At 28.5% G+C, this 16,192-nt stretch overlaps 1 protein-coding gene across 1 annotated transcript; it reads left to right on the top strand.

Moving 5' to 3' along the window:
* The first annotated feature begins 13,601 nt into the window (after positions 1 to 13,601).
* Positions 13,602 to 15,749, top strand: LOC110606307 (protein NUCLEAR FUSION DEFECTIVE 4). The gene is given in 3 exon segments (XM_021745054.2): positions 13,602 to 14,799; positions 15,077 to 15,315; positions 15,318 to 15,749. Coding segments are annotated over 3 exon segments (1,566 nt in total). The 5' UTR covers positions 13,602 to 13,654; the 3' UTR covers positions 15,500 to 15,749.
* The last annotated feature ends 443 nt before the right edge of the window (positions 15,750 to 16,192 follow it).

Raw genomic sequence — 16,192 nt, forward strand, 5'->3', positions numbered from 1 at the left:
AAAAAACTGGATGTATATGGGATTCAGGTGGTAGATCCAATTTATATATCATTGAACCAATTCTTTTCAAAACAATGAATGGTCTATAATATTTGGATGCTAGTTTTTTTATTTTGTCTTGTAGCAAGAGACATTTGGCGATATGGTTGGAACTTGAGTAAGACTTGGCTCCTTCTTAAAATTATATGTCTAGATGATTGGCATCATAGTAGTGCTTCATCCTGTGTTATGTTGAAGTAAGATTTTGCTTTAAGGTGGATAACAGGGCATTTCAATTATGAAGAGAAATTTCTAATGCATTGATGTTAGTGCTGCCAGGACAATAAGATAATAGATAGGGAGGTGGTCGCCATAAACGACTTTAAAGCATGTGACTTTTAGGGAAGAGTGGTAGCTGGTATTGTAGCAATATTCAGCTCATGCTAACCAATCCATCCACTTGGTGGGTTGTTCACTAACGAAGCACTATAGATACGTTTTAATTGTATGATTAACAACCTCTATTTGCCCATCAGATTAAGGGTGATATGCGAAGCTGAAGGCCAATTGGGTACCACATAAATGAAATAATTCACTCCAAAATACACTAGTAAAAGTAACATCACGATCACTGACCATTGTTTCAGGTAGCTCATGTGATTTAAAAACATAGTCAAAGAAGAGGCATGCCATACTTACAACCGTATAAGGGTGCGCAAGAGGAATTAAGTGGGCAAACTTGGAGAATTGATCTACCACTACTAGGATGATATTCTTGCCTCATTGATGTAGGAAATCCTTCAACAAAATCCAAGGTAATATCTGCCCAGATTTAGGAGGGTGCAAGTAATGGTTAGAGAAGCCCAGTTGGTTGTGCAAGTCCGAAAAAAAAAAATTCTTTGAAGTGATTTTTCATACCTTGCCAATGAAAATCGCAAGTGATACGATACAATATTTTCTGAAACCCTTCATGTCCTTAGTTATGCAAGGCTGCTAGAATTTCTTGAATGTATGGAGAATCTTTAGGCATATAGACTCTATTTTTGTAGACATAATATCTTGCTTGAAACTCCATTGTGGGGTAGTTGTGCCATTAATAATGAGGTGAAATATTTGTTGAATTTCATAGGATTGTTGCTGCTCATGTCTAATAGCATCGAATAAACTGAGTTGCAGCATTGATGGCCATCAAAACCGATAAATCTTCATCTCGATGGGAGAGAGAATCAGCCACTATGTTATGTCTTCCCGGCCTGTACTCCATCAAAAATGAAAACTCCATTAGTTTACTAACCCAATGTTCTTGGGTGGAAGAGAGAACCTTTTAGTTCTAACAAAAATTTAAGGTTGTAAGGGTCTGTGCAAAGAAAAAATTTACTGCCCCATAGGTACGACTTCCAATGTCTGATAGCTTTAACTAGCCCAATTAGCTATTTCTCATAGTTCGACTAAAATAGGCTATTAGCCTATTATATTGTATATTGTAACATAACTGCTCCTATTTTGAAATTTGAAGCGTCACACTCTACCATGAAGGTTGAGAAAAATCGGGTAGAGCTAATACGGGAGTAGTGGTTATAGCCTATTTCAATGCATCAAATGCTTGAAGAGATTTTCATATCCAATAGAAAGAAGTCTTTCATAGCATTTCAATAAGTGGAGCTGCAATTATGCCATATTTGAAAACAAATTTCTAATATATCACATGAGACCAAGAAATCTATGCAACCCCCGTGCTGTAGCTGATTAAAGCCAATCCAACATGGTTGAAATTTTAGAACGATTTGCTTGAACTCCTACTGCTGTTATCATATGTCCCAAATATGTAATTTGAGTTTATGAAAATGAGCATTTTGATTTCTTGAGAAATAGTTGATGAGCAATGAGTTGAAACATTGTTTTCAAATATTCCATATGCTCAACCTATGTTCTACTAAAGATCAAAATATCATAAAAAAGGACCAAAATGAATTTGCATAAGTATTGCCCGATACCTCATTCATAAAAGCTTGAAATGTTGAAGGGGGTATTGGTGAGTCCAAATGGCATGCTAAAAATTCAAAGTGGCTGTGGTGTGTACAAAAGGTAGTCTTTTCAATATCTAGAGTATGCATTTAGGCCTAATGATATCCAGATCATAAGTCCAATTTAGTGAAAAAATGTGCCCCCTAACTCTTCCAAAAGTGATCAATTACTAGGATTGGAAATTTATCTTTAACTGTCTTAGAATTGAGCTCCTAATAGTCGACGTAAAGTCACCATGAACCATCTGCCTTAGGAACCAAAATGACAGGAGAAGAAAAAAGGCAATCTTTTGGGTTTGATTATGCCATGTTGTAGCATGGAAAAATAATGTTTCTCTATTTCTTCTTTTTGAGCATGTGGGTACTGATAAGGGCATACCACTACTGGTTTGGTATTCGACTCCAATACTTGGTGGTCACAATGTCTATATGGTGGAAGGGCTATTGGTTCCAACAAAACCTTAGAAAATTTAATCAAGAATTTTTGCAATTGGACGTTTGGCTCTTAGAGAGAATGGATTGATTTTTTGTGATCCATTGCAGGTGGCTAAATACCCTACAGTTCAATATTTCGGCCATATTTTATGAATGTAATCTTCATATGAGGAAAAAAAATCCCTGAGAATTAGATCCAATGGTTTTAACATATTTACTCTTAGAATGATATCAAAACCACTTAAGGACACAACAAATAAATCAGTGGAGAAAGAGTGTGTATCTAGATGGAGAAAAAGATTGCAACATGTACCTAGGGTGTTCACTGTTTCGCCATTTTCCACTATCACTTTTAATCCATCATGTTTGTTTATCTCAACATGTAGCTTATGAAGCAACTGTGAATCCATAAAGCTATGGGTACTGCTAGAATCGACTAGGATAAAAACTCGATTCAAATTGCAAGTTCCCTCCAATTTCATGGTTTAAGGAGACTGAATACTCGTAGTCGCATTTAGAGATATTGCCAGAGTTAAGTCTATATCAATCATGGTGAGAGACTCCTCCAAGACTCCCTCGTCTTCCTCCAGGTCAAGTTAGAAGAGTTTTTTAGATGATGGCCATAGCTGAATGGTTCGTCACGGTTGAAACAAAGGCCTCATCTCCTTCATTCATCCATTTCGGTAGAGGGGAGCTGCTTGATTACTCTAGAGTTGGACAACTTCGATGCTACTGGTGGAGGGTCAAGTGGTTGCCGATTAGGAATTGGTTGAACTGGAGATCGATTCATGAGTCTCTTCCTTTCATACAAGTGGTTTATACTCATGGTGGTGGCTAAATCTTATAAGTGGTACAATTCGACTTTCACAGCAATATATTCTTGTAGCGCAGTAATGTAAAGTTAGACTTTTGAGGTTTGGGTTAAAGATCTGGCCTGATAAGTAAGGGCTTCGAATTGGGTTTGATAACCTAACACGGTATGTTTCAATTTGACTAATTCTCCCAATTTATTATTACAAATTGGAGGACCAAAATGGAGATGGCATCGTTATTTGAATTCTTCTTATGATGGTTCTGGATAATCATTCAATAATTAAATAAATCAAAATTGAGTGATACCTTCCAAATAAAATGAAGCTAAGATTATTTTCTCATCATTTCTCATTTGTTGATGTCTGAAAAAAAATGCTCACAATGATTTAACCAACTCAAAAGATTTTCTTGTCCATTAAATCGGGAAGGTGAATTTAAGCACCACAACTATGTACTTGAAGAATCAGATCTTGAAAGAGTGGAATTAGCTACTCCTTTTGATTTGGAAGCAAGACTATGGGTATTGCCATCTGATGTGGGCATGAGTTGCTTGGCACTAACAAGGTCTTGAGTGAGGTTCTCCAGTTTAGAATTTAATTCTTCTTACTTGGCTTTATTGGCAGCCTATTCTTCAAGGAATAAGATGAGAATTTTTTTTAAGTTGCTGCTGGATTGGGTCTCCCGTAGCTAGGCTATGATACCAAAATAGTTGGATTTGGGAAAATGGATTGAGTTAAGGGTCAGGGCAGTAGAATTGAGGAATTAGTGGAGGGAAGAGAAAGAGGTTGTTTCTTATTGTGACCTATTATGGATGTTTTGCAAGCTCATTTAGAGAGAACTTGAAATCTCTTGAGTTGAGAACTCAACAAATTTTGGTAATTTTCAACATGTCTCCTTTATTGATTTGCTGGCCTTAAATACTAAAGGCAAGAGATAATCTTTTCCTACAAATAAGGAAGTTGAAAATCCTGAACTCAATATGGAGGAACACCCTTCTATAATTAAAGAATTAGGAGAAACCACTAACTTGAGTGGAGAACATGGAAATATAATTAACTAAATGGAGAACATGGCATAAATTAATCCATAACCTTGGCAGCCACTAATTCACGTTCAACATAAAAATTAGGGAATTCTTAACTGCTTTGTTTAGTAGCTTTGACCTGGTTGTCTTGAATTTATGTGTCTTGCAATCTTTTCTTTCTTCCATGTGTGAATCTCTTGTATATTTATAAAGGTTTGTTAACATTTTTTTGAATGGTAAGCCCACAGCCTTTAATCTTTGACTTTAAGTCATTAAAATCTCTATTTTCTCTTGCATGTTAGATTAAGACCTCTCTTGCTTGCTTGGAATTTGGTTTGGGATAGAACTTTGCATGTGGTAATCGTGAGGTAAATACTAGGAGTTTATGCTTCCTAGAGTTTCTATTGCATGTGGGATTAAATGTGTTTTGTGATCTCTTAAGAGATATGTGTGATATGAATATATGATTTCTTAAAACTTGATTTTGAAGGCAAATTCTTATGCATATTTAGTTTTTTCTAAGGTGCTTATTATGGTTTGTGAGTTTTGAAAACTCTAATGCTGGGTTGTTTTGAGTTTTGAACATATTGTGTAGTAGCAAAATTAGGTTCAATAATCAGAAAGGTCAAAGTTCCGCAACCAAACCTATACTTTGAGACAGCCAATTTTGGCAGCAACAAGTACTTCCAAATGTTGACTTTGCCTTTATACAATGACTTTAAGCTACTTAAAGTTTCTTATTTGACCTTTTTTAGTACTTTTTTCTATGTATTTATTGTATGTTTTTAGGAATTTCTTATAGTAGTTTTAGAGTTTTAAATTATATATCTTGACCCCTCATTTGGATCTATCTGAGTAGGATCAGATTTGAGAGACCATCGAGGCCAACAAGGAGATAACTATGAATTGACATTAAATATATTGTGTCTGCAAAAGAAGATGAGTAGAAATAAACTTATTTTATTTAAATTCAAATTAAGTATACTCATATATCATGAATACCATGATTTATACTAAGTTGTATGCATTAGAATCACAAATATATTGCATTGCATTTGTTTTAATTGTGGTTGAATGGTGGATTTGAATGACCCACTAGCTCTTTAGTAATGATATTTATGGTGTGTGATCATGGATATGTAAAGACTAGGTTGGCACATTCTATAACTCTAATACTATGAAATTATATTTGTGATTTAAGGTGAAGTCTTCAGGAGTTACCATTACTAGTAGAGAACCATTGGATATATGAAAGGCTACTAATGACAAGTCCATTATGATATGAATTATTTGTGATGTGCTATATTCACATGAACAATATAGCTTATCCCTTTTTCCTTAACTCCTAGGTATATAGGTTCAAAGATAGAGCTAAAGGCCATAGGGATATAGTAAAATTTTATTAATGTAATAGAATATGTGGTGGACATGTAAATTAAATTATGCTTTTAGTATTATGCTATGCCCTTAGTATAGGTTTGATCCCAGTTTATTGTATATGATGTACAATGTATGTAAAGTTTTTAATTTATATTATATTTTATTGAACTTTGAGTCATGTATATGATGAATGCATGGAACATTTGATGGAGGATATGACTATATTTTAAAGGAGGATATGACTATATTCGAAAACTTTATACATGCCGAGTTTTTATTGATGATGGCATTTTCATATGTGTTATTGAGATTATACTGAGATTTTATCAGGTATGCACGATGCACATTAGGTTTACTATAAGTTTCAGCAACTTTAAATTGATCTGGATCCTAATGCCAATAGTGGATTGTTATAATTATATACTCATATACATATAATTATCAAGGCATATTCATGTAATTGAGTCATAATCAAGTAATTACATATAACTCTAATATCATACAATTAGGTCAAAAATACGAAAATTATGTATTTCAAGCTCTAATTTAATATAATTATAACACATATAAGTAAATAACAAGTCATACTCATGTAATCAAGCCATACTCTAATAATTGCATGTAACTCTAACTTCATGAGACTAGATCAAAAGTATTGAAATTATGTGATTGAAGTTCTAATTTGATATAATTACACTCATACATAAGTAACAATAATTAAGTCATACTTGCATAATCAAGCCATAATAACTTTTTATGTAACTCCAATATCATGCAATTAGGTCAAAATTACCGTACTTATGTAATTAGTTTGATGTAATTGTATTCATATACAAGCAGTTACCAAGATATGCTCGTGTAATCAAGCCATAATCAAGTAATTGTATATAATTCTATTATCATGTGATTAAATTAAAAATATTAAAATTATATAATTCAGATTTTAATTTGATGTAATTGTACTCATTAAGTAACTAGCAAGTTATACTCCTGCAATCAAGTCATACTCGAGTAATTGCATGTAACCCTAATATCATGCCATTAGGTCAAGAATACTAAAATTATGTAATGCAGGTTCTAATTTGATATAATTGTATTTATATATTAGTAGACATGTGTAACCAAACCGTTGGATTATGGAATTGCATAATCTTATACTTTTTTTTTTGTATAAATCTTATCCTTTTTTGGCACTTTCCATTTAATAAATCCATAAATTCTTCAATAAATTCCAACAGACCCATAAGTCCTGCAATTCATAATGATCCGACCAACTTCGTACCAATCTTCTTTTGTGCTAGCGACAGAATCACAATGAATTTAGGATCAGACTATTTATATATATATATATACAGTAGGCATTTTCCTTTTAATAAATTCTTGAAAATCAATAAAAATCAAACAATATTACTCACATATGGGGTAAGTTTAAGCAGATGATTGGGTGCCGACTGCATTTGTTGGTTGAAGGCGTGATTGACTTTGATTGCCGGAGTTTTATCACTGCATTCAAGTATCGCTGAAATCTTTGGTGCGAAGCTTGAGGGACGTTACCGACTCTTAATTGCTGGCTTGCGTTTCTCTTGCTAGATGCCATTCAGGTATGGTGTAAGCGTTTTTCCCAATTCCTCTGGCTAACATGCAAGCCATGCATTTGTCAACACCACATCAAATATTAAACCCATCAACACTTCAATTGTTTTAAGTTCTATTGGTTCAAATTTCATATTTATAAATTAAATTTTTAATTTTAAATAAAAAATTCTAATTTTTGAATTTATTATAATTATAATAATTTTTTAAATTAATTTTATACAGCGTATAAGTTGAAAAAATTTCTATTACCTTAAATTTACGATTTTAAAATGTCTTAAAAATAGTAGCTACACATATAATTCGGTAGTAATTTGATGATAAATAAATCTGAATAAATTTGAAAAATTTTTAAATTCTGCTTTTCTATTTCTGATAAAAAAAAAAAAATCTTAACGATAGGCCCTTAATAGACCGTTAGCACTTGTTAGGAAGGAGAAGTATTGCATTGCAAGCATCCTAATTCCTATGTTATGGCATTCGTTTTTTGATCCGTCGTTAAATTTAAATTAATTTATAGAATATATTATATATTATTATTTTTACCACATAAATAATTTAATTAATTAATATTAAATTTAATTAAAATTCTATTTTTAATTACATGAAAAATTTAAATTATATAATTAAAATACTTAATTCTCTTATCATTGAATATTAAAATAATAAAAATTTTAATAGAGAATTTTAAGTATTTAGGAGTTTAAAATTTTAATCAAAATTTAATTCAAATTAATTAAATTATTATACAATAAAAGTAATGACACATCGTCTATCATGTGAGTTAATTTAAATTTTATGAAAATTAATTTAAAAAATTATTATAATTCTAATAAATTTAAAAATTAAATTTTTTATTTAAAATTAAAATTTTAGATTATAAATATGAAAATTCTTTTTTTTTTACGCCAACGAACCTAATTTTAATTGTAATTTATGAGCTTAAAGCTTAATCACATCTATTAAGGATAACAGAGTACGAATATCCATCACCTAGGTCATGTGAATAATATTTTATTATTTCTTAAATATAAATTAATTAAAATTTTAATTCATATTTAATTCTGAAAGTAATTATTAAATATGGTTTAAGGATAGATAGATTTTATTTTGAGGTAATAAATAAATAAATTATTTTTATTATTGTCTTATACTTATATAAGTTGAGTTTTCCAAATATATTATTGTCTCCCTTTAATTCATTCTTATTCATTCGCTCGACTAATAAACAGAGTTTTAATTGAGAAAATGAATAAAATTAAATTTTATTATTTTAATAAGTTTATTCGATACAAATATAAATTAGTTAAATTAATAAATTTGATACTAAATTATTCATATTAAAAAAAATAAAAATTCACATTTGGACTTATTTATTGTGGATTTGGACACTTTTTTTTAATTGTAATTCTTGTGGTTTTTGATAAATTACGGTTACGAATAAGAAAATGGAGCAGAAACCACAGAAAAAATAAAAGAAGAACGGGAGAAAATTAGAAGACAAACTTCTATTTTCTTACAAATTTATTTAAGTTAATTTAATTTTTAATTTAAATATGAAAACTAGCTATTATATTTAACGCTAGATAATAATTATTTAAAATAAATTATAAGCCGTTACTGAATAAATCATGTGGTAAGAATCTAATAAGTAGGAAATATGATTTCATTCGAGAAAAGAAAGATACGGATATTTCAAACACCCGATTTATCATTAAGATTCACTCTCCTCTACATAGGATGAGTCTCAGAACAAACTTACCATTATTAGACACAATCTAATATATTTCCATTACACCAGTGATCATGGGATCACCAACATATTAGTCGGCAATATCTCTTATCAAGCAGCCAACTACATTATCGTTAGATTATTGGGATATACTATATTTATTTTTATTTTTTTACAGTATAAAAAGAGAAAAATTACAGAAATAAATATACGCTATTCTCTTATACTATTCAAATTTAAAGTAATTTATTATATTTATCCATTAATTATATTGACTTATCATCGACGTAACTGCCTTAAATATCCATCATCAATGTTCCACTATTTCACATTTTTTTTCTTATAGGTCTAATCAATCATGATATACTTCTATCTTTTGGCTACATCAATATCTAAAAAATTTTTTATGAAATGTATTCTAGCTACGTCATTTTTATGTTTTATTAAATCAAAATTATGTTATAAATTAATAATTAAGAAATAATATTGTTAGGTCACGTTAGTTAAATTGAAATTGACCTCTCAAAGGTTTCGTTAGAAGTTCAAATTTTATATATATATATAATAAAATAAAAATTTTAAGTGTGATTTATATATGGAGAAGCTTTGATATATTTATATAGATATAAAAATTAATTGATACATTAAAAATAATTCAGACTTCCTTTAATAAAATATTAGCAATATTGGAATTCAAATTTAAATATAACAGACAAGAAATATATATTTTAATTATTAGTACACTTACAGACTTAACTGGTGGTAAGTGTATTTGGATAAATCTAAAAAATTTCAGATTTTACTTCTTAATTTCTAATTTTAGTTTTAAAAAAAATTATTAGAATAAATCAAATTAATGATATAGATAGTTATGATGTGAAAGTAAGCTATTTAGTAGGTTGCATAATGAGACGATGTATGACCACAATCTGAAAAAAAGATACTTCTACTAATTGCTTTGACTTGGCCAAACAATTGAATTGTTTGTTTGTTACGTGCATGCATCTTGCATTATAAAAAAGTGTAGAATTACTAACAGATTTTAATTTATTAATATTTTTAATTAATTTAAAAATGCGTTCATAATTTTTAATCTAAAAAATTTTATATAAAAATTTATTAACTAATTTAAAATTTATTAATAATTTATAAATATATAAAATAATTAATATTAAAATTTATTACCGGACTTAAAATCTTGTAATAAATATATTGATAATTTATTAATGAATTTTAATCAATTAATAAATTTTAAAAAATATTTAAATTACTAATAAATTTTAAATCTGTTAATAATATATTTAAAAAATTACTGATTCTAAATCCATTAATAACTCAAAAAATTACGAATAAATTTAAAAATTTATTATCAAATTTTATGATTAATTTATTAAATAAAAAATATTAAATTTACTAATAAATATTATCCGTTAATAAATTTATCAATAAATTTAAAATGAAATTCGGATAAGATTTCTGCATTCACTTTTTTTAAAATCTACAATTTTTAGGTTATCAATCGATTTATTAATAAATTTCAAATTTATTGATAATTTCTATAAAAAAAACTTTTTTTTAACGTGTTTATAAATATAATATCACATTCTTTCCTTTAATCATTTATTTATTTTATTATTTTATTTTTTTTTATTTTTTTTTCTTATTTTTTTTATAATTTTTTTTATTTACTTTCTTGGTCTCATAATTTTTTCCTTTTATTTTTTCTATTATTTTCTTTCATATCTTATCCTTTTTGTTTGTCTCATTCTCATTACTCTTCTATTGTTTTCTTCACTTTTCTCCATAATTTTTCATTCACTTTCTCCATTTTCTTTTCCTATTAATTTTTTTCTTTTTTCTTATTTTCTTCCTTTTTCTATATAATTTTCATTCATATTCTTTTCTCTCGTATTATTTTCTTCTGTCATTTTTTTCATTCTATAATTTTCTATTTTTTCTATTCATTTATTTTCTTCTCTAATTATTTTTCTTTTTCTTCATCTCTCTAATCACCTTTTTACCCTACTTTTATTCTTTCTTTCTTTTTTTCATAATTTTTATTTTTCTATCATTTTCTTTCTTTTTCTTTTTTTCCTTTATTTTTTATTGATTTCTTTCACTTTTTATATATTTCTAATAAATATTAGACATAAATTAAAATTTTAATAATAATAACATAATTTTAAATCTTATTAAATTAATAAAAAAATAATATTAATAATAAAATTTACAATTTAATTGAAATAATAATTATTTTAAAATTATTTAAATTTTTAATAAATTTACTAACATATTGCAATTCGATGATAATTTATCAACGAATTTATTAACGAATTTTATATTTATTAATAAATTATTTTTCTTTCAATTTATAAATAAATTTAAAATTTATTGATAATAATAATGAAAATTTCATTCATAAAATTTTTTAATAAAATAATTTATTTTTTATATTTTAAAAATTAAAAAAGTTTTTAATTTAATAAACGTAGCCTAATTATATAAATATCTATGTTCTCCCTGCATATGTCAGCGTATACGTTCGTGTTCGTAAGATTAACTCGAAACACGTCGTTTTAAATTGGACCCATTTGATGGATGCGTGGCTCAGAATGATCTTAAATTTCATGGCCAATTTCAGCTCTAAAATCTCTCTCTATCAGAACTAGGGATGGTACAAGAACGATTAAAACGATGACGTACATGGGTGGGACTTATTAGAATTTTTGGGGGAATGGATCTGTTGACCCTTTAAACTCAGAGCGCATCCGTGTCATAGTCTTTCTGTTGTTTTTTTTTTATTATTTTAATATAATGACAACTTTATAAAATTTAGATAGTAAATATTATTTTAATAAATGTGACGGTGTTAAATGACTCATGTAAAGAGTAGATTTGTCTAGTGCTTTTACTCCGCCAAGTTAAAGTATCTTACTCTATTTTGAAGTTACGAATTTGATTTTCATTCTCTTGTTATAACTGCCGTTTATTTGCTGCTTGGCGTGATTAAAACATAAAAACATAAAGACTAAAGATAAAAAAAATAATTTTGATAAATTTTTTTTATCAAATATATATTTAAATATCTATATTATTTCATATTAATTTATTATATAAATTGTAACAATTTTTATATTTATATTATTATTATTTATAAAAAAATAAAAAATAGTTTAAACTTATTGTTAATTATATTCAAATTTAATAAAATTGTACTTGTTTAATTTTATTTAATTTAAAAAATTCATAGTATAATTATTAAAATTTAGAATATATTTAACAATATATTCAATTTTTCAAAGAGTTACAATTATATGTGCAAAGCCCTTCTCCACTTTAAATTGAAATCTCTTTCCTCTTTATAAAATTGCAATGCATTAGATAAAATTAAATAATCTATAGATCATTCTCTTATTTATAGTGTTAAGTATTAACCTTTCGATCTTAATCTAATTAAAAATTTCATTCGGTTTAAAAATAACACGTAAATAAGAGATTTATTCGATTTAAGTTTCGCACTCTAATTAAAAAAATAATATTTTACTAGAATTATAAAATATAAATTTTATAATGATTAATTTATATTTAATTTTTATTTTTATAAGTGTAAATGTTGAATAAGTCACGGATTAATATCAATTACTATACATTCAACCATTTTTCCTTTTATGAGAATTTGATTTCAGGGAAAATTAATTTTACATCACCATTATATAGTTGGATACACTAGAAATTTTCTTTAAATAAGTAAAAAATTTTCTTATTCAAATTAAATTAAATCGATTTAATTTATTTAATTTTATTTAATTTTAAATTTTATAAATTTTCAATTTTTAACCTGAAATTAATTAAAAAAATTGAACCGAAGCGTGAACTATATAAATACGTAATAAGATCTTAAAAATGTTTTAAGATACTTTTAAAATTAATAAGTGTTTCATAATAAATTTCCAAAAAAGAAATGTTAGTGAAACTGAAAATATCCAACTAGTTTCTGAATTTTCACTTTCACATTTAAGTAAATCTAGATTGGAATTACTTATTTGTCATCCTAGAGGAGTCCATGTCAATCTGTAAGCCACCCTGTCATCTCATATAAGAATTTGAGAGAGCCCACTCTGCTTTGCATCGTGTCTTTGTTTTTATTTTAGGATGTTTACATATTAATATATATTTTTATTGCATATTAATGCTTACAACCATCAACCTATACACACACAATCACCATTAATAGTAAAGGTTAGTGTGGTTTGTGAAACACCACATATTCTCTTTTCTTTCACATTTCCCTCTCAATTCCACATATTATTTCACATTAACACTTATTGATAAATTTTTAATTTTAATTCTATGTAAATTTTTTTAATTATTAATTATGATGAGTTCTATAATTGAATTGATTTGACAGGTCTGGTATTCCTTTTTACCTATTATCTCTTGAATCCATTTCTCACTTAAGCAAATACAAGTTTTGTCCATTCTTAATAGCTTATCACAAGATTAATCACGTGGTTTATAACGGTTAGGAGAAAAAAGAAAGCCCTCCAAGTGAATTTTAATAATAATAAAAAGAAAATTATGGGTCTCAAAATATATATTATATATATTTTCCTCTCTCTGTATAAAATCACATAGGTAATCCAGTGCAAAATTGATCATTCCTCTCTCCTTGCCATGACTTCTCCTAGAGCTCGCCAATGGCTAAGCCTTGTGGGTATCATATGGCTACAATCAGTAAATGGAACAAACACAAATTTTCCTGCATATTCATCCCAACTCAAACAGCTTCTCTCCATGTCTCAATTACAGCTTAACAATCTTGCTTTTGCCTCAGATGCTGGGAAAATTTTTGGTTTCTTTTCAGGCATCGCTGCTTTTTATCTTCCCTTATGGCTTGTTCTCTTGATCGGTTCTACTCTTGGTTTGATCGGTTATGGAGTTCAATATCTCTTCTTAACAAGTTATATTTCTTCTCTTTCCTATACCCATATCTTCTTACTCACTGTTGTAGCAGGAAACAGCATCTGTTGGATCAACACAGTTTGCTATGTAGTTGCCATTCGCAATTTCCCATTTGATCGGCAGCTCGCCGTGGGATTATCCACCAGCTATCAAGGATTAAGTGCTAAGATATATACAGTACTCGTTGATGCTTTGTTCTTTTCTTTCCCTGACAAAAGAGCTAAAGCCTATCTTCTTCTTAACTCCATCTTACCATTTCTGGTTAGTGTTTTAGCTGCACCAGTAGTCAGAGATGTTGTTGATATTGAAAATAGCAAGAACATGAAAAGTGGGTTCATGGTAATGTTTATTATAACAATAGTCACTGGAATTTTTGCTGTGATCACGAGTTTGAAGTCCATGGCAAGTGGGTTGTCTCCTTTGGTTAATGCAATTGGTGTTGTGGGATTTCTCTTGGCTCCCCTTGTAATCCCTTTGGCAGTGAAGATCAGAGAAGTTTTAGCAGCAAAATGGATGTTAAACAGAGAAGCAAAGGTGCATACTTTTACTGCAGAAGAGAATGATGATGCAGAAAGAATGGAGAGTGGGGTGAAAGAAGGAGATGACACAAGGGAAGCCATTGAAGTCGGTGTGAAGGAAGAAATTGGAGTGAAATTAATGTTAACGAGGTTGAATTTTTGGTTATATTTCTTTGTATATTTATGTGGTGCAACACTTGGGCTTGTGTATTTGAACAACCTTGGACAAATAGCCGAGTCTCGTGGATGTTCAGGAACTTCTTCTCTGGTTTCTTTGTCTTCCTCATTTGGCTTCTTTGGTCGTCTCATTCCATCTCTGGTGGACTACTTCTTCCCAAGGTAAAATTCAATTTCTTTTCAAAGTCTCTCTCTCTTTTTCACATGTTTGACAGTGATCCATTAGAATTTTTTTCCTTTGCTTTCCTCTTGTCTTCTCTCTCCTTTTATGGGTAGTTGGGATTTTATTGAGTTCACTTACTTTTTGTGCTAATTAATACATAGTACTGTCTTAAAGTTGAGAAATTTAAGAAACATATTGACTTTAGTTGCTTTTCTTTGTCCAAAAAGGCCAAAAAAATTTTCCCATTTCCATTTCAATTTTATTTGGATTTTGCAGGAGGAAGCACTTGATTTCAAGACCAACTTCTATAGCTGCACTAATGACTCCAATGGCTGGAGCTTTCTTCTTTCTTCTAAACAAATCCAACATCTCTCTCTACATCAGCACAGCTGTTATTGGTATCTGTACAGGAGCAATTACTTGTATTTCAGTATCAACAACAACTGAGCTATTTGGGACCAAGAATTTCAGCATCAACCATAATCTTGTGGTTGCTAATATCCCAATTGGTTCCTTTTTTTTGGCTATTTTTCTGCTCTTGTTTATCACAAGGAAGGTAATGAAGATGGAAAATGCATGGGGATGCAATGCTATAGAACCACTTTCATTATCTGGGGTTCACTTTGTTTTCTTGGCTCTACCTTGGCTTTAATTCTATATGCTCGGATGCGAAAGTTCTACTCGAAAGTAAATCATTGAGTGGTCCCGGTGCATATGCTCTCTTACTAATAAAGAATGGGTCTCACTCTCTGTGATTCAAACAAATACTAACTTTATGTGATTGAGAGTACATATACACGTGATGTACTGGATAATTTACCTTACTTATGAGCCAAATAGATCATACATTAATTAGCAGTTAAATAGGTTTAGACTCCATAATTACACATATATTGTAATGCAAGTAAATGAAATTACATTTAGATATATGAAAGAGTTTATATTTCTGAAATGGATGGAATTCTCAAATTAATGTTTGCTAACAGTTCTGAAAACTCTGTGGTTGTTATTTGTTACGTAATGGAATTAATTTTTGTTGCTTAACAATTTGGGTAACGTTTTTCTTTTTGTCTTTTCACATTGGTAACTGTTAGAAACAGTTATGATTTAATATCAAACAATGATCTGGATTCAGAAATTGGTTATCACGACAGCTTACTTTAATTTAATGAGTTTAGATTATGAGACTTTTTTTGAAAAATTAAAATATGTTCTGTATATTATTTTAATTATTTTTAAAAATATAATTAATTTAATTTTATAAAAATTAAAAAATAAAATATATTTTGCACAATATTTTAACTTTTTTAAAAGCCCGACTACTTTTAAATTTTGTATGGATTAAAAATTAAAATAATTTAAATGTGATTAATTTTAATTTTATAGAAATTA

Source organism: Manihot esculenta, chromosome 18, assembly GCF_001659605.2.
Source record: "Manihot esculenta cultivar AM560-2 chromosome 18, M.esculenta_v8, whole genome shotgun sequence".
Classification (NCBI taxonomy): domain Eukaryota; kingdom Viridiplantae; phylum Streptophyta; class Magnoliopsida; order Malpighiales; family Euphorbiaceae; genus Manihot; species Manihot esculenta.